At 40.5% G+C, this 23,223-nt stretch overlaps 2 protein-coding genes across 2 annotated transcripts in view; both read right to left on the minus strand.

Annotated features, from left to right (window-relative positions):
• LOC137191925 (E3 ubiquitin-protein ligase RNF19A-like) overlaps positions 1-10,464 on the minus strand; it is a 37,035-nt gene extending 26,571 nt beyond the window's left edge. The window contains exon 1 of the mRNA XM_067602420.1: positions 10,253-10,464. The gene's annotated coding sequence lies outside the window, so the exon portion shown is untranslated. The remainder of the gene's footprint in view (positions 1-10,252) is intronic.
• Positions 10,465-14,165: 3,701 nt separating this feature from the next.
• On the minus strand, positions 14,166-20,338 carry LOC137191927 (polyadenylate-binding protein 1A). Its single transcript, XM_067602423.1, has 15 exons — positions 19,524-20,338; positions 19,041-19,234; positions 18,757-18,872; positions 17,745-17,884; positions 17,550-17,644; positions 17,297-17,434; positions 16,897-16,992; positions 16,525-16,797; positions 16,228-16,318; positions 15,926-16,048; positions 15,666-15,808; positions 15,262-15,346; positions 14,971-15,101; positions 14,659-14,749; positions 14,166-14,532 (listed from the first exon to the last, which is right to left on the minus strand). Exons 1-14 carry the CDS (start codon positions 19,714-19,716, stop codon positions 14,660-14,662), a joined length of 1,908 nt encoding a protein of 635 aa, XP_067458524.1. The 5' UTR covers positions 19,717-20,338; the 3' UTR covers positions 14,166-14,532; position 14,659.
• Positions 20,339-23,223: the final 2,885 nt, after the last annotated feature.

Raw genomic sequence — 23,223 nt, forward strand, 5'->3', positions numbered from 1 at the left:
CATCAAAAACCTGGTCATGCAATGTGTTTTGGATCTGCAGCTACAACAGACAAAAGAAAAAAAAGGGTGCATACAGCAAGCACAATAGCAGTGTTAACAGGGAAGCCATTGTTGAATGTACAAAGAGAGGCAAGGCAAGCCGACAGGGAGAAGAAAAGGAAAAGTTTCCAACCCCAACAAAGCCAGTACAGTCTCCAGCTGCCCCCCTCCTCCCAGACTTCCCCTCTTTCCTCCCTCACTTCACTTGAGAGGGGAGGAAATGAGGTAAGCATCCTGGCATTTCTGCTCAGCTGAGAGAGCTAAGAGCTCAGGAAGAGGGTGTGAAATATGAAGGAATGAAATGGTAAATTGGGAGTATGTGATATATTTCCCCTGGTAACCCTGAGAGAAGAAGCAAAAAATACAACTATAACTGTAATTTTGGGCATGACCATATAAAGATATTTGTCAAAGATATTTGTCAACTGGTAGATATTTCGCCATACCATTAATACCAAAGTATCCATCCCTTCAATATCTCTGGTTATAATAACTCATGTAGTAACTATGTATTATGTCTCCTCATTTTAAGACTTCTTACAGATCTTCTTTCCTGTCTTTAACTTGCACATGTCTCTTGAATAGTATGAAGCTATGGTTGCTCCTGAAGGAGTTGTATGTTTTGTTGTTCAGCTGACAGTTCAGTTTGCACTTAAGTACTGACTGCTGTTTTACAGTTTAACAGGATAGGAAAAAAAGAGCAGTCATCAAGCATCTGAGAGATTCAAACTTCCCCTCCCACCTTAGAGACATAGGGACAATGGAGAATTTGCTTCACTGGAACATCTGAGCTAGAGACGGGTACAAGAAAACCTTCAGTTGATGTACAGTAGGGGTGGAACAGTACACGAAATTCACGGTTCGGTATGTACCTCCGTTTTGGGCTCACGGTTGGGTATGATATCGGTACAGCAGGAAAAAAAAGAAAAGGTAGAAAATAACATTTTGGTCATTTGAAAAATGTAAACGTCCAACAATGGCTCACTGGTCATAACTATTACTGAAACGGTTAAGTTGTGCTGCAGTGGAAAAAGAAAACAACTTTTCTGTTTCTTGCAAGGACTCAGGACCTGCTGACAGCTGTTTTATGCTGATTTATGGTCTAACTGTAAATAAAGGGGTTGAAACCAGCTCCACCTCCAGCAGTTACAATAGTAACATGCTGCTCTAACACTGACGCTTCAGTATTAATAATCTAATGATGTCATATATAATAATATATATAATATAACATTTTAAAGGCCATGTAACTGAGAATTGCAACCGCCTTATTTGAGCTGGATTTAGTCTCTTTCTTGTGTGTTTGATGTTTGTTTTCCCTATCTGTTGTGTTTTATTTCTACTTAAACTGTAACTGATGTGGCGTCTTGGCAAGGTCTCCCTCGTAAAAGAGATTTCAATCTCAAGGGAGTTTCTGGTTAAATTAAAAAAATATATCAGTCAGAGGGACCAAACCACCACTTTTAATTTCTTACTTTTAAACTACATTTTTCTCTCTCATAATTGCTTTTTACGATGTGCTATCTGACCACGTCGGAAATCAAATGTATTTATCGTTCATTTATCTAAACAGCTTCACTCAAAGGCAGAGTGAAAAGCCAACAGTCACGATGGAGACAGAGAAACATCACAGAGAGTGGATGGGGACGGGGAGATGCTGTATCGTTTCACTACAGAGATAGCAGAGCATATTATAATAGTAGTGTTGCACTGGGTCAGTGTTATGGGTCTGTCATATGTCATTGACAGCAGAAACACCACAGGGTTTTTAATGCCAAAATAACTCCAAATATCTATTCATTTAGAAATCAATAGCATTTGGGAGCTTCTGTGCAGTGCTGTTCCAAAACATGAGCCAATCTTTATGTCGTTGCCTAGGAAACTCTTGGTAGCATAGTTCCTTTAAGGAAGCAATGCGTAATCTGTGTGCGTAGCGAGTGTGTGGTTGAGCGAGAGCGAGCGGAAGAAAGTGACAGTGAATGCGGGCGCAGCTGAGGAAAAGGTTAGCGGTAAGTTGTCAGTCTGGCAGTAAATGTACAGTATAGACCATAGTGTGTCAGTTAATTAATGTTGCAGCTTAGCCTAACCTGACCACGCCCACTTAAAGTGGACCAGCTATTCTCATTTTAGTGTCAATCTCCCAATCTCACCTGCTTCTAGACAGAGAACGCCAGTTTCCCACTCGCAGTGAATAAATCCTCACGTTTAACTGTTAACTGTTGTTGTCTAACCGGCTGTTGACTGGAAGCTTCAAGTTCACAGCAAGTACATCAACACTTTCTGCCCAAGATGAGTAGAGTGCTTAAGAATAAAAGCACCAGTGGTTCCGCTTTGATAGATTTTATTATGACAGTGTTTTATTTAACTTTATTATAAAAGTACTTTATTTGAACCAGTGTTACCATGTTAACTGCAACTGTGGCACAAAATGGTCGTAAAATGACAATAATATCATTTATCACAATAATTTCTGGGACAACGTGACAGGCCTAGCTGTCTCCTGCTCTTTGTTGGGTTTGGCAAACATTTGCCTAACTGATCACTTAGTCCTCATCCTTAAAATCTTTTCCCTTGTAAAAATGATATACTGTGTTGTTTGAAAATACTAACAATTAAGCATAAGTATAACCATAGCGTTGTTGTACAGGTATGCTTTTTTATAGTAAGCTTCTGAGCAAGGTTATGTGAGAGAGAAATAACAGGCTGATCTTACATTTTTCATATCATACTGAAGAAGGGCTGAATTAAGAACATATTGTCTGATGAAAAACAACTACAGTCTAGAGCCTTACATGATGCAGAATTTATCCAAAAGTCAAAGACCTGTGCACAGTTACACAGAGAGTTAGAGAGAGAGACAGAGAGAGCAGCAGTGGCTGAGTGAGCTAGAGGGGGAATGAAGAGAGTGAGCAGCGCTGCCCAGAACAAAGCTGTGAATCAGATAAATAAAACATTATTTTCTGATTGTTTTGGGGCGGTTCCGTTCTAAAGCACAAATAAACAAGACCACACCTCCACACAACTCTGCGGGAAGGTGCCGCATTGCCGGATTTTGTGTGAATGCAGAACTTCATCCTGTCTGCTGTGGCCTCTCTGCTCTGTGTGTGTGTGTAGCTAAGCCCTGCCCTCGGTCAAGCAGACACACAGACCTGCAGCTCTTTATACATCCATGACACAGAGACAGAGAGCAGAGCGGAGCAGAGGAGAGAGACAGAGAGTGCAATGTAACCTGGTCACTAAGCTACAAGTCCCGACCTCACACCCTGCACGCTGTTATTGGCTCAAGGCTACGCACCCGCTGCCCAAAGGTTGACACCCAGAAGTGTCCCAAACACAGCAAAACAATAAGAAAATAAGAAAATACAGGCAGAGGGCAGAGTCTCTGCAGATAAATACACTGCCACACATGTCTAGTGGGTCATAAGTGATGATTGAGAGGGATTACTTTTGTATGAGTCTACATTGTTTTTTAGTAAAATCCTGCATAGTATACCTTTAAGGACTACATGATTTAGTAAGATGTTCTTAGTGTCTGATGAATTTTTCTGGATGAATGATTATAAGAAACTTGAGCTGTGTTTCAGGAAGGGAACCTTTTGTGTGGCTGATTTTATTTGTAGAGCCTGGTAGAGATGGCCAAGTTCCTTGTTTACAATGTAAAGTAAGAAGTTTTGTTCTTGTCTGTTTGACAAATGTTTCAACACTACAACTATATTTTGGTCAATGTGGGCTGGGCACTTGTGCATGATGCAATGACTGACTAACTCACTCTATCCTGCAAAAGCAACAGCAAGAGCTCTTTATTTATTTATTTCTACATCGTTTACATGGATCATGGACTGGTGAGGATACCAACATTTTGTCTGGGACGTGTAAGCTTTAGCCTCAGTCATTAGCATCTTCAGCATCATCACACAATGCTGAGTCATTATGGTATCATGTATGTGTAGCTATCAAATGCATATTTAAGACACTTTTGCAGAGTTCTCATTTTCAAACAAGTTAGCTGGAATCATTAAAAAGTCTACCAAAGTTTCAACCAACTCACAGAGGTAACTTTAACTGGCTAGCTAGCTACAGCTGACTCAATCTGCTAGCAACTTCTTTCTGAAATCAAGTACCCATTGTTTCGAAACCAAATCAGCAAATGTTATCGTTATAAAGAGCATTAGTACTGTGCTAAAATGGACAGCTTGACAGGCGTAGCAACATGACTAATTAGGGCGGGAATAGCAAATATTAAACTGCAAATTTAAATCAGCAGCGAATGACAGATCATTAAAAAACTGTCAGTAGCACTAAATGCTGGCTAAAGACATGAGATCCTTCACACTGTGCTGAGTTACTGAGTAATTCTGCGCTGCAGTTTGGATGACATCCTGTTTGGAGGAGTTGGGAGTAACATACAGCTTGTGGCTTGACAAGATCCTTTAATTTACATTTAACAAATTTGACAAACCACCAACCACCTCAGGAGTTGGTCTGACCGACCAGACCACCATCCTTCTTCGATGTATCAAATGTGTTTAAGCACAACCAGATAAGTGCTAGTAAAGAAAGACACACGTCATAACCAATGACAGCACCCTGGCCAGGCCTTCACCACCTATAGCCTTGCAGCTGTGTTTGCCATAGAGGAATCAAGGGACGACACACACAGGTCCTGACAAACACACACACACAAAGAACACAGGGCAGGTTGCCACGTTGGGCCAATGACCTTTCTTTGGAAGAACACACAGGTCTGGACAACATGCTGCTAAGCCCGGGGAGGCCTCTGACTCCCCACCACTGATGACTCTGGAAGACTGCCTTTAGCACTCAAAAAACACAATAAATGTGGCCTCATCACAATAATTTGATGTGGAGGAGTCTCCAATAGAAATGTATAGTACTGAACAATAAAACAATACTGATAATTACCTACATGTTTTTTTCTACATGGTAAAATAATATTTTGGTGAAACATAGAACAGAATTACAGTCTTTCTTTAAGCACTATCCAAGTGGCACCCCAAAAAGCCAACCAAATGCAAAGAATAAAGTTAACCTCCTTCCACATGCCAATTGTCTACCCTTTTGTGGGGTAAAGAAATACACACTACAGAAAAGAAAGGGGCAGAAAGATTGCATAGTGAAAGTGTAGGATGACAGCCAATTCAGAGAGTGTGGAGAAAGTACATCAAACAAGTTCAAATTCAAATAAAGATGGTGGGGACATTTTGATAAGAAAACATTCTTACACATTGGTGGTTTTGCATTTTTTTGTAGTTATTCATAGACAAGTCAATTTTTATTTATATGCCCCTGTATCATAAATCACAAACTTGCCTTGTACAGGATACAAAATCCTCCATACTTGGACCATAGTCTGAGACCCTAGTCTTACCAAAAACAGATGACTGCTCAATGTAAAATATGCAGAGGAAGCATCCCAAAGAACACGGGTAATGCCAAACATGGGGTAAATAGTTAATAATGTCTACATAGGCCAGAACCCTCTAAAAAAGTCTTGGAAAGGTTTTTGGAAAAACTAAGAACATGAAAGTGCTACAAGACTGAGCTTTGCCACTAAAAGATGCAGTAAATGTAGGACCTAGTTTTTGCTTTGTACAGAAATCCTCTTCTCATGGTGTTTTATATACAGTGGGGTCCAAAAGTCTGAGACCACATTTAAAATCTCTAATATTTTCATGTTAACCTGGAAATAATCAAAGTCTGAGGATTCAGAATCATTTAAAAACAGTAGAAGTTATGACATGTAAAATGAAGAAGTAATATTTGCACTATTTCTAGGTCAGCAATCAAATTTAAGTAAATTTGTGGCATTGACCAACTTAACTCCTTTGTACAAAAGGTCAGATTTCCTTGAGTTGTATCCTTTCCATTGAAGTACACATACAGATGACACTCAGTTCAAGTTGATCTACTCATCAGAGGCTCATTCAAGTAACTCAAATTGCAGCCAGTGTTCACCTGTTATAAATATGGCTGTGCCTCAAGTTTCCAGAAGATCATTGATGACTAAGTAGCATTGTGATGGTGGGAAACATGGCATCAGAACTGTGACTCTGTGTTCAGACCACCGGCGACAAAGCAACAGGCTACAAGTCATTTTCAATGGAAGCCAGCAACATGAAGCTACAAACTGACGCCCGACACTTGTCGCTGCATGACAGACTTGACGTGCTATAAATCAAAGTTGAGCTGGTCTCAACTTTTTTCAGCGCTCCAATGAGACGTCAACCAATCATCTGTTTTTGTTTCATCATTTCCGCCTCCTGTTCTGTTCCGTCTAAAAAATGAAAGAAAAAGTCATCCTTGCTGTTAGCCAGTTCCCTGTGCTATTTAACTATACCCTCTTTTTTTTTTACTGCGACACAAATAAAAAAATAAATGCAGCTTGGCAGAGGGTGGCAACTATTGTGGGAGTACCAGGTATGTAACATAACGTTACATTTTTAAATGCACAATGGCTAGCTGTGGTAGTGTGTTATTTAGCTGTCTGACACTATGCTAGCTAACGTTATCTTCTGTGTATTGTGGTGCAAGCAGGGCTGGCAGTGAGGTAGCGAAATCTGCCATCTGGCAGACACACACAAGCCCATGACGACATAACTACGCAAACGAGCGCTTAAGCAACACTTAAACGGCAACAATGTAGCCGGCCACGCTGTCCGTTTTGTAGCTTTGTCGGTCATAATGTGAACAACCCATGAAAGTGTCAGAAGTCAATTTGTTATTCTAAGCAAAAAGGGGCTTTCTCAGCATCAAATCATGGCTAGACTAAAGGTTTATAAGGGGCAGTGCATGGAAACATTTTGCAGAAACTGGATCAGTTGTATCCAAAGCATGATCAGGCAGACCAAAAGTGACCACAATGTCAGAAGATCAATACATCCAGCTTAGTTCCCTGAGACGTAGAAAAGCAATTTCATCACAGATACAGAATTTGCTAAATAAAGAATGCAAGACTCCAATCAGCAAAAGTAAGGTCAAAGGAAGGCTGTCTTGTAGTGGTCTCAAGAGGATGAGTAGCAGTTTCTAAACCACTTCTCAGGAGGGGAAACAAGGCCAAGGGGTGGGCTAAGAAATACCAGCATTTCACAGTGGATGACTGGGAAAAAGTTCTATTTACTTATGAATCCAAGTTTGAGATTTATGGCAGTAAAAGAAGGGTGGATCTAAGTAGATGAACTAGAGAGAGAATGATACTGCAGTGTATCAAACCCACAGTGAAACATGGTGGTGGGAATATTCAAGTCTGAGGCTGTTTTGCCTACTCTGGAGTTGGACACCTGCACCAAACTGACTCCACCCTGACCAAAGAGAAGTAGCACTCCACTCTTCAGAGACATGCTGTACCCTCCGGTTTGCATCATTGTAGAGAAGGATTCACACTGCAGCAGGATAATGACCCCAAAAACATCTTTGCAAGAACTACTTGAAGACCAAAGAAGATCAAGAAGTTCTCAGTGTCACAGACTTTCCTCCACAATCATCTGACCTCAGCTCCACTGAACATTTATGAGGGCACTTGAAGACTGAGAAAGCCAATCATTCTGTGACACCACAAGAAGCTCTTTGGAACATTGTCAAATCATGCTGCGGTAACATGGGTCATCAGTTTTTGCACAAACAACTCGAGTGCATGCTGTCATTAACTATAAAGGAAGTAGTCTCTGTATGTGTGTGTGTCTGATCTTCACTTTTCTCAACAACTGTTCATCCAATCGACGTCACACTTGGAGGGTGTAATGCTGAGGACCCAAGGAAGTGCAGTGTTGAGTGTGACGTTGTTTGGATGTTAAAGATATTATTAAAAAAAACATTTTACGGATCTTGACCTCTCTAATATGGTGGCCGCATAGATGCATAGCTACAACATACAGCAGCCAATGGGGTGTTTTTTCTGTATCTATACTGAAACAGCAACATCATAAGTGCAGTGTCAAGTGTGAAGTTGTTTGGATGAGCGGTTCTCAAGAAAGCTACAAGCAGCATTACCAGAGGCCAAGCAGTCGGCTCATTCAAGACAGGCACTTTTTGATCAGGCACTGCACTAGTTGAAGCAGAAGGGGGACATACCAAATACTAAGATATTCTGAAATTTGTGTAATTTTTTCAAAGATTCAACTTTTCACTCAAATTGTTAAGCTCATTCTATCATTTGTAATGGAAATAATAGTTTTACATCTGCAACAAATAGAAAAACAAAATAGAAGTATCCTGCCTAGTGGTCTCAGACTTTTGGACCCCACTGTAACTAGGAATATGAAATTAGTTTTCAACAGAGCAAAGCATTTATTTGGCAGATACACCACAAATACACTGTTAACCTGTGGGCAACACAGGGCAGTCAAACTGTCAAGAACAGAAAACATTACATTTGGCCAGTAACCTCAACATCAAGTTTCACCATCAACAATTTAGTAAACAGTTTTACAAGACCAACAACTGCTTACTGAATGTTGGTTTTAATTAGCTGTGCCTATTATACAGTTTTTTTCTAAATGGAAATATCATTGTGACAACACTGTTGGCTATAAAGCCCAGTTTTATAAGTGTACAAGTGTGTCCATGAGGCCTTATATCCTAAACATAGCAAAAATTCACATCCTTGACTAAATGACTACAAGAGAAATGCACTGTGGGGCTCTTTGATGTTATTGGGGCTCATTTTTCAACCAAGCCCAAAGTGTCAGGAACGAGCTGTGGTTCCCACAGTATGGAGAACCCAGAGGATGACAGCCTTGTGGCTGTATAATCCTTCCCCATTTTTGATATGCCACCAGCAAAAAGCAATGACAGGGCAGCTGCTGTGTGTGCCAAAACATTTGAACCAAGTGTTCAATCTTTCTTCAGCTAAGGATGATAAGCCAAGCATAAAAAACTACACTGGAGGTCAGATGGGGAAGTAAAACACATTTTCCACTCCAATGTAGAGTGTCTTGCATTTACAACAATGTACCACTGTACACAGTTCTCGATCACTCATTAAATAACTTGGTACAGCCAATACAGACCCAACAGAAAGGACGGTTTTCAGACAAAATACATATAACCGCATTTGTTCCACATGCAAACAAACTCATTCACCATTGTACAGTGAAAAACCTGACTAGACCTCAATTAGCAAAAGTAGCTGAGCCTGAGCCAGACATTTTATCAACAGTTCACCTGTATACTGACTATGAGCTACTCTATCTTGTATTCCCGATCAAGACAGGGGCTGATTAATGAAACAAGAACTGAAGCTTAATTTGTACAGGTAAGTCCCTAGCATACAATTATCCGAGTCCTATTTATAAAGATATAGCCAGATCCTGATCAGGTTGACTCAAGGATCATGGCAGTTCCAGTGCTGCTTAGGATCCACTTTATTACCTCAGAGCTGCATAATCACATTAGCATTTTATGTGCTTTTTATCTAAACTGAGTGGAGGTCTCCACCCTTATCTTGGATTTTCAGGCATTACAAGAAGCATTGAAGGTCGTGACAAAGTAATCCTCATGTCACCTGACAACCCCCCAATAAAGAAAAATCTATCTGCAAAACAGACACTAGCCAATTTCTCTACCCAAAAATAAGAAGCATCAAGCACCTAAGCAAGCTACCCACTTGAGACTTTTCTCAAATTCACCACTGACACCGATCTCTGTTTTACATGTTAGTTTACAGCTTGTGTGACAGACACAGCGTTACAAACCACTGTGAAATCACAACTTTTTCTCTTACTGCTTACAGTTTCTATCTTGTCATGGTAGTCATTAGTAAATCAGTTAAACACCGCTGCACTGCTTGACGTCGGTTTAAGACAACTCAACGTCTTTCACTGGCAACAAACTGAAGTCCAGCAATCATTTATTATAAGCAGCTGGTATGATTTATAAAGTAATGATGATGATGCCAACAGTTGGCGTTACGGTTTGTACTGCTCCTTGTCTCCCACTTCTCAATAACGGCTGACTGTTAACGTTACTTCGGTTGGCTACATAGTGTTGTGTTAATGTCAGTTTACGTTACCTCACTAATTATCACCATCTGGTACACTTGTCCAGACAGAAAATAGGGCACATGACGTTCGCAAAATATAGCTATGAGCCACTAGAAATGCTGTCGGTAACCAGAGTGCCAGCCAGCTAACATTGCCAAACACAGCAAGCGTTAGCAGCTGGCTAGCAAGGTTAGCTAGAAACGATGAGAACGTACCGTCTGTTGCTGGTGACACTTGTTCCGGAGACAGTGACAACGAAGAAAGGAAATGTTCTTCTTTCCAAAAAACAATTTTAAGTGAATTAATCAGTAGTCCCGGTGCACTGCCGTGAAGTACTTCTGTTTCCCTCTGTCTTCGGTCCCACCTTTCCGTTCGGTTTCGAGCGACAACAGCCTGCACAGATCTCGCTCTGTTGTTCGCTGCTCTCGTTCTAGCACAGAAATTCAAATCGCATCGCGAGATTTTGACCAACGATCCATCGGCCTAACGTTCTCTACCGTGGTCTGATCATGTCCACTCTCACTTTTTACTCTCTGGCCGCAGCTCTATCTGATTAATTTGCTTTTACTATTTTGACCAATTTTAATATCCACATATCCAAATTCTTAAGCAAAAAGCCAAACTTTTCAGAGCTGACTGTCCATATCAAACGATATTTCTTCAATATCTGAACGTACAAACAAAAAATGCTGTTAAAACGTATAACCACGGTAAACTTTCAAGATAATTAAATCTTTCATTATTTTATTGTTCTTACTACAACATTTAGCCCCCCTGGCGTGTTTGTGATTGTAGACTGAAGTTGAATACACAAGGTGCTGTAAACTTAGCAGTATAAAAAAATAGTCGAGGTTGAGCATCGCACATATGTCACATTTTTACGTGCCAGCTGGAATGTAATCTGTAATTCAGTAATAATGATAATATTAAAATTATTAATAATAACAACAACAGTACTACTAGGGCATACTACTACTATTACTAATAATAATAATGATAAAAATCAAAATATCAAAAATTTAATCTAATTTTGATATTGAATTATTAATTTAAACCCTAAATCCAAACTATTTCTATTTCACTATTCTATTATTCCCAAACACAAACCAGCTGCAGGTAGTTGGTGGCCTTTGTGTGCTTTAAGACATAGAGTAGAAGGAAGTGCAACATATCTGTAACACTCTCCTGTGTTTGTCATCACATTTCTGTTTGTATACATTCTGTTACTTGCCAAATAAATTGTATGACATTTATTAAAATAAATATTTTGAGTACAGATCAGGGGCGTATAAGGCCTGAAGTCATCTTCAAGCTTGGGAGCTTCAAACACTTCTTTGTCCATAGCAACTGGTTAAACAGACATAAAACCATCAAGTCATCTGTTTGGCTAAAATAAACAGCCCTTCATAAATGTCATTAATAAATTGTATTAATAAACCAGAGAAATCAAAGTGAGTTGAATCTCCAAGCATGGAGAAAATAATTATGGATAACAGCAAATATGGTGTAAAGTCGAGTGCAATATATACTTCAAAGTCAAGCACTAAGCTCATTCATGTCTCAGAAATGACATCCACTACATCAAATGAATATACATATTAAAAAAAAAATTCTCATTTTTAATTTGTCATGAATCCACATGGACAGACATTCATATAAAAGATTTTGTTGATGAAATGGCAGACAGGGCAGCTCCAGACAGACAAATCTAATCCAAGCTAGAGAGGATTACATGATAGCTCTGTGTGTTTATCATTATTTAAAGAGACACAAGAGGAAGTGACGATTGAGCTGGTGGAATTATACAGCTGCCATTCACATCTTCACTGACATATTAGAAACTCTGTTTACTTGAAGCAAGGATTCCTGACAGCAATGCCTAATTAGGAAGGAAAGCCAAGCAAAACAAGTATTAGCCTGAACCAGACCGTGGAAATCATGTGATAGCAGGAATTTAGGGTAAGCTGAGGGTTTTTTTTCACTAATAGGCGCAGATCAGAGTGTACACAACATACATGCTCATGCATTCCTGCGTTTAGTATGTGCTGCATGTACACAACGCCAGATCCTACACTGTGCAGGACAAAGGCACTTATGCCTGAAATGAAAAAGCATGAGAACCAGTAGGCATGTACTAGTAGTGCTTTGTATGAAGCTATCAAACTGTGTGGATGCAATGTATTTACTCAAAACCCTTCCTCTGTGAATCATAAACTGATATGAGCAAACATCATAAGAGTCAAAGCTGGATAATCCTATAAAATCCCCATGGAAAGTTGTTTTGGGTCGGTCATGAAATATGTTCGCAGTCTGGTCCAGCTTTAACAAGGGCTGATCTTGAGCCTGTGAGTGTTTGTGCTGGAGTGTCAGGGGAGACATTAAAGGAGGCTGAGGTGCAGCCTCTATAAAGTTGGCCACCGTGGTGATATATTAAATTGGTGTTTGGTCCAATGAAACAATGAAGTCAGGAAAATAAGCAAAAGAAGATGTAATAAAACCACACATTCCAACTTAAAAAGAATCTCTAATGATCAAAAGCTCAGCTGGAGAAAGTACACTGAAGACAAGAGCCAATCCCAACCAGAGCTTTCTCTCCAGTGTCTTTCCACTGTCTAGAAAAATAAATACAAACGTGGAAGGCCCCCTTTATAAATGACATAAAATAAATACATTTGCCTTTACTTTAGTATTCTCAAGATACAGGACAGGCTGCTGCATGACCTCTGGTATTAACTTTTCATAGGATTTCATCCAAACACATCACAGATCTTCTGTTTCCAAAAGGGCAGGCAAGCGACAGACTGGGTCGACATGTTCTGTTTCCCACGAATACAATATGAGAAGAAACAGCATTTATTCCCTACAAAGGTCCGCTCCCTCATCCTCTTGACACATTCACGCTTTGTTGGTTCCAGGACATTGTACAAGACCTCCTCTGTGCTGGTTGGAAAGACTCTCTGTTTGAAGGAGGGGAGATGTGATGAAATGGCACATTTCACTGTTATGAACATTTATGACAGTGTTCTATTTCAAGTGAAGGAAAGGAAACAGAATTGGCGCAGTAGGAAAAATTGTAGAAGTGGAGTGAGAGCTACAATAAACAGATGACAGCTATAACTTTAAACAGAAGGCAGAGAACACATGCTAGCTCAGAGGAGCACTGGCATTCCTTCATAGTAGGGACGGGGTATTGCTTCAACACCACAAACTGCATGCTTAAAACACTCATTTACTTGACAAAATAACATGCTATTTTCCAAATTTGGTTCAGATTTGAAACACTTTCAAAGATGAACTGAGCAGAGGCCTGTTTTGTTTTTTCCTGTGGTCATGGTCGTCAGTTTCTCCAGATTGATGTTAATTTAAGGCATCACTAGGCCAACTTTGCACCAATCTACATTAAAAGTCATGTTTCTCAATTCAACATTTACAAAAATACACGCAAAAAGTGAAGATAGCATGATGAATATAGTCAATAGTGGTACTAAACAGAAAAACTCTGTTTATATCATTATGCAAAGTAGCACTCGATAAAGTAAAAGTACAGCTTGAATGGCTGTGAGATGATGTCACTAAGTCCCTTATTCCTGCAAAGCTGTCCTTCTTCCTTTGAATAGAGTATGATGCATGATGATCAGAACCGCACACAATGCAGCTGTTTCACTATGGTGATTTATCAGGCTACAGTGCACATTCAATAATAAACTTCTTGCTGTGTATTCATTGCACAGCAAGACCTGGGATATAGAAAACAAGTCTGGAGCTGTAAATCATACAGCCTGCATTAGTACAACTGTCCAAAGAAAGTACAGATGGGAAACGCATAAATAATCGAGGACATGTGCCACAATTCCATGGAAATGCTTGTGACCTGCTGAATAACTGAGTTACAGTGACACCTGGTGGATGATAACTGTACTGTCCATCGTGGTATTACTAACTTATGATTGCAAACGCTAACCCACAGGAAAATTATTGTCCAATCAGCACAGTTCAATGTAATATATTTGACAAAGAATGTTCTGTCAACAAACATAATAACCAAATCAGTGTCAATATTTTATGTATTATTATGTTTAAGTATAAAAACTAATGGGGACAACAACACTGAGTCATGAAACAGAGACATATATTTTGAATGAGAATTTATTAGCCAGTAGTTTAAGATACAAATCACCTTTCAAATGCTCAGCTACCACCATCCTGTACATGGCTGATATTCTGAGCACTGACACAGTAAAATGACATAAAACAGGAATGCATTCAAATTTGTCATCTCAATTTTTTTTTCCATATTTTGCTTTTTTTTTTCAACAAATTTTTGTTTATGATCAAGGTCTAGTCAAACCATCCCTAGACCTGGCAGAGTCAATGTTTTATTCTTTTTTTAAGAAATAATTTATCATTTTGCGATGTTTTCAGTGTTTTAGGTTTTTCAATGTTTAATTTTTTTTTCTCTTTTTCCATCGGTGAAGCAGGTTTCAAAATGCGCAATCTGTAAGAAAAAGAGAAGATATCAGTCATTTATTTATGACACCTAGAAATCCGTTCCATATGTTATCTAGAATTTGTAATCTCATACGAAATAAAAATCCCACCCTGCACACACACACACACACACCTTAGACGCTGGGAACACCAGCGGGAGTGGTGGACTTCTGAGCGGCCTCCTTGGCCTGGTGGGCCTGAAGCACAGCAACAGCCTCATCCACCTAAAACAACAAAAACACTTAGTGAACCACTGCATATGGACTGTTAAACTCAATCAAGCTGCACAATAAACTGAACAGGCTATAAACTTTTAATCTACTGATTCATGTGAAGATGAACACAGAAACCAGGAACAAAGATTTTTAAGATTTTCAAAGACAAGAAAACAATCTCAGCGAACAGACTTCCGGTGATGCGTCTAAGAGATAAGTTATTGACTGACCTTTGAGCGCAGTGACTCAGGTGACTCAAGCATGTGGAGCAGCTCTGAGTTATCAATCTCCAGCAGCATACCGGTGATCTTGCCCGCCAGGCTGGGATGCATGTTCTGGATCAGGGGGAACAGACGCTCACCTGTGGGGAGAACAGTCATTAACAAACAGGAATTTTGAATTCTACACAGTTCAAAGTAGGAAACCAGACTAAAAGGTGGTCATTAGGAGTAATCACATTGGGTCCGCAAAACACTCATGTTAGTTCCTTTTAAATCCAAGTAGAGGATATATATACGAACCCAGCATCTGCTTCTGTTCCTGAGGAGGAGCAGCAGCCAGCATGGAGGCAGTCAGTGGCTCCTGTCCTTGGACATGGACAGCAGGCTAAGGAAGTGGAAAAAGGATTTGAGTCAGCCCTATGGACAACTTCTAGCCAATTGTTGAAAGACTTTTTCCTGGTTTCATGCAGTGATAATATTTCATTTTTGTTCCGTCTAGCCACAGTCTTGGGCACCTGCCATATTACCAGCACTGTACACGTGTATCAATCATTTCAAAAAAGACAACGTAGATAAAAATACAGAATGTCTTTCAGGAATCAGTAAGTGAAGCTAAAAGCACATTTCTTACGAAGTCCCCACATATTATACAATTTGAAACTGACCGACCCAATATCCAAATTGTGAGTTAGTGGAATTCTTACCTGCTGCATGGTGACCTGTGGCTGGGAGGCCATGTGCTGCTGGGGGTTGCGTACACCGGCAGCATATTTGTACTGGGGCATGGCGCGCACGGGGGCTGCAGTGGCTGAAGCACCGGTGGGGCGCTGGCTGAGGGCCTGGGTGGCTGGGGTGTGGAAGGAGTAAAAAGTCACATTATCAACATGACATCAAAAGACAAAGCACCAGTGACAGAGGGACAAAATATAGCAGATTCTTGAGTTATAGCAGCTGTGATACTTACGCATACGCTGGGAAGCCATCATGCGTGGGACCTGGGTGTTGGTGGTCGTGGTGGGACGGATGGTGTTGAAGGCCTGGGGCCTGGGAGCTGAGGGGCGCATAGCATTGGGCATGTTCTGGAAGTCTGGAGGAAGACAAAACAATGTTAAAACAAACATTTACAAAGTTGGCGCAAAGTTGTGTTCTTTGCTCGATGCAAGAAATGGGAGACTGTTATAGATTCATTTACATGCATTTTAATTTGTAGCATGATTTTAGAAATAAACACATGAAATCAAATGTGATGAAAAAGTGGCTACTTACGCTGAGGACGCACTCCCTGAGTGGCCCAACGTGGGCTGGGCCTGAGCTGGGCCAGCTGGTTGGCAGAGTAGTATGCAGCACGGTTCTGTGCCTGAAAAGGACAAAACCCAATGAGGATTCATCATCACATGGTTGTTTTCCATTTCCTTACAACTTACACTAGTGGCTTACATCAGTGATTACCATTTAACTAAGCAGCATGATGTCAACTGTTGAGGTGGCAACATAATAACATTTGCCAAATTTGGTGTATGTGAAGAAAACTCAGCAAACTGGCAAGAAGGATCAGGGACTCACCTGAGGTATAGCCGCCATGAAATAGCCTGAGGGTGGAGCAGGCTGGTAGGGGTTGAGGACAGGGTTGGGCACAGCACGGACAGTGGCCATCCTCTGCATGTACTGGTTGGTTAGATGTGCCTGACGCTCCTCTTTGCGCTGGGCCAGGGCCACATACAGTGGCTTTGTGGCAACAATACGCCCATTCATCTCTGTCACAGCTTTGGTGGCCTCTTCCGGAGAAGAAAAGCACACGAAGCCAAAACCTTTGCTGCGGCCACCCTCCATCATCACCTAAGGGAGAAGAAGCTGATTAGTATTTATTCTGACAAATTATCTTGTTTATCTACATAAAATTACATTGCTTATCGTTTAGCCATTTTCTTTCTTTACCTTAGCACTTGTTATGGTTCCAAATGGAGAGAATTCTTTGCGCAGACGCTCATCATCTAGGCCATCGTCCAGGTTTTTCACATACAGATTAACTCCCTGATACATAGAAGACAACAATAGGATTGTTACACGTCCAACATACCAAGATGAAGTCAAATCAACTCTTGGGAGCGAGCCATATTTAGGTCACTTCCTGACAACATGCATGCACAGACCAGTTGAAAGTGAGGTTTTGGGTAGCAGCAAAATCTGCTGCTGACACAGTTACGTGCCACACGCTTTCATTTCGATTTCACTGCGATTCCTTATTTGAAATACTTCAACCACCTGTAGCTTCATTTTTAAGAAATGAGTACCCCACCCCCATGTGACATTTTCTGTTTAACAAAGACTGACAAACCTGGTATCTGGTCATGCGATCCTGTTTCATCTGCTCAAATTTGCGCTTGAGCTCGTTCTGGCGCTCTCCTTTCTTCTGTGCGCGGCCCACATACACTTGCCTGCCGTTCAGCTCTTTACCATTCATGTCATCTACAGCCTGCAATGAAATAAACAAGCTTAAAAATTCAACCCCCATCAGCGGAGTCACAGAGATGATGACTGATGTGTCATTTAACAGATGAACGACGTTGGAGTGAAGAACACAGACTAACCTTTTGTGCATCTTCGTGTCTCTCGAAGCTGACGAAGCCAAATCCCTTGGATTTGCCACTGTCATCAGTCATAACACGGATACTGAGTGCGGGTCCTATAAAATACAACAGCTAATCAACACATTTAACAGGCCAGATTAAACTGGTAACACACTAAGTTGAAGACAAGTGTCTCAAATCTCATCACCATCTTACCATATTTGCCAAACAGCTCCTTCAGCTTCTCATCATCCATGTCCTCCCCAAAGTTCTTGATGTAAACATTGGTGAACTCTCTGGCACGAGCACCGAGCTCAGCCTCCCTCTCTTTCCGTGATTTAAAGCGTCCAACGAATCTGTTGTTGGTCAAATGTTCAGAAATATTAGAACAAGACGTGTATACAGGGATGAAACTTTGTTAAAACAATAGTAGCAAACCCCCTCCCCCCTGAACTTTTGCTTGAATAGTAATGAGAAGCCCTAGGTAATGCCTAACATATTTGTGCTTTTCTGTGAAATCACTTTCTTTTCTTTTTCTCAGGATCAGATCGAAAAACATATAAGACATGGAAAAAAGTGTCACCCAACACTTGCTTCAGTGTGGGACATAAAGCTGATGTCTGGCTTTTACATCTACTGTGTAAAGAGATTTTAAAATCACACAGGTGGTGAGAGAGGTGACAGCTAATTTTCCCTCCAAAACTACATTAATGCACCGAGTGATCAGATTCTTTGGACTTTGGACATTTTATGGAGCATTTCAAGCCGTTCTATGGAGGTATGCGGTGTAGACTTCAGGAAAGATGTGACTGCAATCAGTTTTAGTTTAAGACATTTGGAGTTTGAACTGGAATGCTTCAAGCTGTGATTTCCAGAGTGCAATGGTACAAGGAAACACTTGTACGTTAATTTCAACAGTAGTGGAACTGCACACAGCATTGAAAGCTCATCAGAATTTAATAAAATCTGATCAGTGTTCAAACAAACACACACACTTAACAAGGGTTGACACACCCCCCTCCAATGTAATTCTATACAGTGTTTTAATCTGCCTCAAGTTTTCAGGGACGTTTGTTAATTTAGTAAGTTGGGTGTGACTGGCAGATAATCCAGTGGACAAGATGCAGTTAAACACAAAAACAAACCTGTGATTAGATGTACACATCTATGTTGTTAATCACTCTCCCAAACATTTATTTACCAAAAGGGTAATTATAATCCCACTTACACTTTTCTGTCATTGAGCAACATGCCATTCATTTTCTCAATGGCCCGCTCAGCAGCCTCGTGGGTCTCAAAGTGCACAAAGCCGTAACCCTTTGAGCCATTTTCATCACAAACCACCTTGGAAAAGGGAAATTTGAGCATGTCAGCAACAATCCCAAACACCATGCATCTCAAAAACACATTACACACAGTCGGTTTCAACATGGTGCAATGTTGAGTCATGCAAAGTAGTGGTCAAAGCACCCAAACACATAGGCAGACAAGATGAATGCTGCCTCCACCTACCTTGCAGGAAAGGATGTTTCCGAATGCAGAAAAGGTGTCATAGAGGGCCTTGTTATCAATGGACTTGTCCAGGTTCTTGATGAAGATGTTACCCACTCCACTCTTCCTCAGTGAGGGGTCACGCTGAGACCACATGATGCGGAGAGGCCTGCCTTTGATCACATCAAAGTTCATCGTGTCCAGGGCTCGCTCAGCTGAAAAACAGGCCCCAAATGACAAGTTTTTATGACAAGATCCATATGTCTATGGCAACAACTCCCTATGCAAGTAAAAAGTTATTGTTTAATGATATGTCAATAATTTGATAACAGATGGCTGACATGTTCAGTACTTATCAATCAGACATTATTAAATTCCGTCCCATCTATTTATTGACCCTAAACACCACCAGTACTTATCGAAATAGAGATGCTGACATGTATAGTAACGTTACGTGTTCAAAATGGAGTCAGGTGGTGCCACATGCCGCTACTATACACCTACCATCAGCCGGCTGCTGGAAGTTGACATAGGCGTATCCGAGGGACCGGCGGGTGATCATGTCCCTGCACACTCTGATGGAGAGGATGGGCCCAGCCGGGCTGAATTTCTCGTAGAGCATGGCCTCGGTAACGTCTGGGTGCAGGTCTCCCACATACAGGGAGGCCATCGGGTAGCTGGGCGCGCTCGGATTCATATCTGACGACGCGTGTTCTCAGACAATATGACACGACGGGAAACTGTATGGTTATAAAAGCTCGATATTTCGTTGACAACCACTGGCTAATACCAGTCTCCTATAACGAGTGGTTAATTTTCTCAGTACTTGCGATCTTCACAGTTAGCAACGTGGGCTAGTTAGCTTGATTAGCAAAATGTCGGAGCGTGGCCTAACCGATGTGTCTCGCAGAACTCACTACTATCAATCTGTATTCTTTCACAGTCAAGTTAGTAAGCAAAATTCCCATTAGTATCTGAAGCAAATGACTTCATTTACAATGAAAACTGGAATGCCAAAGCCCGTAAAGGGGAGAAATAAGTGGTTAACAATCTAAGTGTCTAACGTTAGTCACCCACGCTTTCAACAATGACGCTAACGCCGCTAGCCTGCTCGCGTTCTTCTCGTTCCGTCTTCTTCGCGTTGCTTTGAGTTGGCAAATCAAATCCTGCTTCACCGATTTTTTTGTTTTTTTTTTCTTATAAAAATATGTCTGCGTGTGCTCTCTAGCTTTTGGTTTGTTTCATAATAATAAAATGTGTGCCGAGACTAGCTCCGGAGCACACCCTACGCAGACGGATTACGGGAATGAAAGGAAGGTCGGTGGAGGTTGTTTCACGATGCCAGTCGAAACCACCACGCGTGACGTCACACTTCTCGCGATATTTTACATTTTAATTTCATTTCGCTCATTTCAGATCATTTCTCTAAGAACTAATAATAAGGATTGTATTAGGCTTCTTCGGTAGGTATGGAGTGTGTCGATGTTGTTATGTTATGTTGTTTTTTAAACTGCTATATGCACTCATAACCACGTTCTCCGTGACAGCAAGCTTACTGCAGTATTTCTAACCAGTATCAATCCAATCTGAATTCATCTGCTACAATTCACCCTCTGCAATTTATATCTAGTCAGAAAAGTATAAATATCTATGTAACAAACTTACTAGATACCTTTCGGCTTCTAGAAAAACAATATCTCAGCAATCATGTTACTTAAAGATCCCCTCCAGACATGTTTTAAGATGTATTTAAAATACTCTACTTTGAATAATAATTTGTGTCTAATATAGTTTTCCCACAAAAAGTTCAATCATCTAATTAAAAACTTGAAAATGGCATCCACTTCCCTCATTGAAAAAAATTCAGAATCTATGAATATGCAAATATATTTCTCTTAAAACGTTTAACTGCAGGACACAAGATTCATTCAACTGTAGGAATAAGAAGAAAAACTTATTTCTGACTGGAGGGGGACTTTAAATAACCACCTACTATATGTATATAAAGCAACATGTCTTTTTATTATTGTTTTTTATTATTATTTTACTATTACCATTTAATATTTATTTCACCACTCCTTGCACTCTTCACTTTTTTTGCACTATTTGTATTCTGTCTACAGTTCACAAAAACGGTTTCACCTGTATATAGTCATTCCTGGTGTATATTTCTGAAGATTGTTGTGTTGTTATTCTGTGTAAGTAAATTGAGAGCCACTAAACCGGAGTCAAATTGCTTGTATGTGTGAACATACTTGGCCAATAAAGATGATTCTGATTCTGAAGTAGGTGGATGTAAAGGCACAGGGAGTTCTGTACTAAACTGGGCCGAAACCGGATGCATTTATCAGCTCTACTGAGTATCATCTAACCCTGGAGTTTGTCTGTGGAAATTTATAAATCAGTTGGTGTCCTCGGCACATATTCTGGGCTGCTATATGGCTTGACAAATCTTTCACACATGAGACACTCACCGTGGCTGAAAGTGGACGCAGTTCTCGTCAACTACAGTACAACTTCAGCTCTACAGAATATTACATCCTCACTTTAAATTTATAGACGCTTAATCAAGTGGTGGCACCTGCATATATTTTATATAGGACTACTTTAATAAGTACAATGACATTGTTCGCCTGCAGAAATATGGCGGAGAACTCTACTCCAATCAGGAGTCATAAAATCACTGAATGAGCTTCACGCGTAAAGTTCCCCTCCACTCAAAAATGTGTTTTGCTTATTATTACACCACGTGGATGTTTGACTTTCACTGTGCAGGGTCTGACACTACAGGGCTGTTTTCACATTCATCTGCCGAAAAGTTTTCTCAAGTTAAATCTGAGTTTATCACGTGTACATATGAACAAGACTTTGTGACATCACAACTAGTTTGGAGGTCAAGGTCCAGGTCAGCGTGCAATTTACACAACTGTAAGAAGGAAACCGAAACCTCCAGTGCATAGTTTTCAGTGAAGCAGGAAGCATGTTAGCATATTCAGATTCTGGATTTTCCATCGAGAGAGGAGTAGATTTCGACTAGGTAATAGAAAAAACCCATAAGACACATTTTTTAAATTCAAAGTAGCTAGTATTTTTATGCCTTAGACATCTCTGGAAGAGATCTTATGTTCATTAAGGTCATCTATAATCATTGATGAACCTTAGAAGTAATGATTATATCGCCGTAATTTGCCTTAGAAATGATTCAAATGCTCATTTGCTTTTTCTGTGCGCACTCCAGCTAAGGTCATGTACATCTGGCCCATTGACTGTATATAAATATTTTAAATATTAGTGGTATACAGTCAATGATCTGGCTTTGTAGGCAGAACTCAGCATGACACCTGCAGGGGTTTGCAAAGAGCACAAGCTACATGCGACACAGTGCATTTTCTATATGGACACACTAACAGTCTATGTTTGTGGGGATTCTGACAGGGTCTTGGGCAGCACAGTCAATTTATCTATACCTATCATGATCACTATAACTAACCTACCTAATGCATGCTTATATGTATAATACATGCTATATATTACGCACTTACAGTATATATAGCATATGCGTCACCCACAAGATAGAGTTGATTACCTTGATTACACTTGAGGGCAAAGTCTGCTTGAACAGTTGTCTGCTGAGGATGTGCTGTGGTTATGAGCAGGGTTGAGGAGGTGGCACTGTAGCTCCACATTCCTCTGCGGTAGCCTCAGTGCCCTCCTCCCACAGTAGGGCAGACACACCCAGAAGGGTGTGTGAAGGGAAATGCCTTTTTTAATTTTATTATTTTTTTTTAAGTTTCACTTCCTTTAGTTGATACAGGCATTGAAGCAACCTGACTGTCTTCTTCATTTCGGAACATGACATAAGGATCATGCCTGGCTCTCTTGTAATGGTCGTTGTATTGCCCTGCTAAGTCTTCAATGATTAGATTAGCCCCTTGGATGTGAATGAGATTTTGCATGTAACTTTCCATGTCTTCTGTCTCCACAGGCCCAGTGTATTCAAGGGTGTGGCCCTTTTGCTTGTTGTGAAGTTCTTATATTTTCCTGGTTACAAGCAAATCTTTGGTTTCCCACTAAGTACAAATCTGTACGATGTAGTGCATTACAATGGAACAAACAGCATCATTGACCACAGCAACAAGAGGCTATTTGCATTGGAGACAGTGAATCAAACTGGTGTTTGGAGGAGAGAGAGGACTTTCTGTGG

Source organism: Thunnus thynnus, chromosome 10, assembly GCF_963924715.1.
Source record: "Thunnus thynnus chromosome 10, fThuThy2.1, whole genome shotgun sequence".
NCBI classification, from domain to species: domain Eukaryota; kingdom Metazoa; phylum Chordata; class Actinopteri; order Scombriformes; family Scombridae; genus Thunnus; species Thunnus thynnus.

Excerpts from the sequence above, each read along its gene's own strand:
- LOC137191927 (XM_067602423.1), bottom strand. The coding sequence starts at position 19,716 with ATGAATCCGAGCGCGCCCAGCTACCCGATGGCCTCCCTGTATGTGGGA. Across the intron at positions 15,809-15,925 it reads GATGGCTTCCCAGCGTATGC|CCACCCAGGCCCTCAGCCAG; the intron begins GTAAGTATCACA and ends TCCACACCCCAG. Across the intron at positions 15,347-15,665 it reads CACAGGTCACCATGCAGCAG|CCTGCTGTCCATGTCCAAGG; the intron begins GTAAGAATTCCA and ends CCACTTCCTTAG.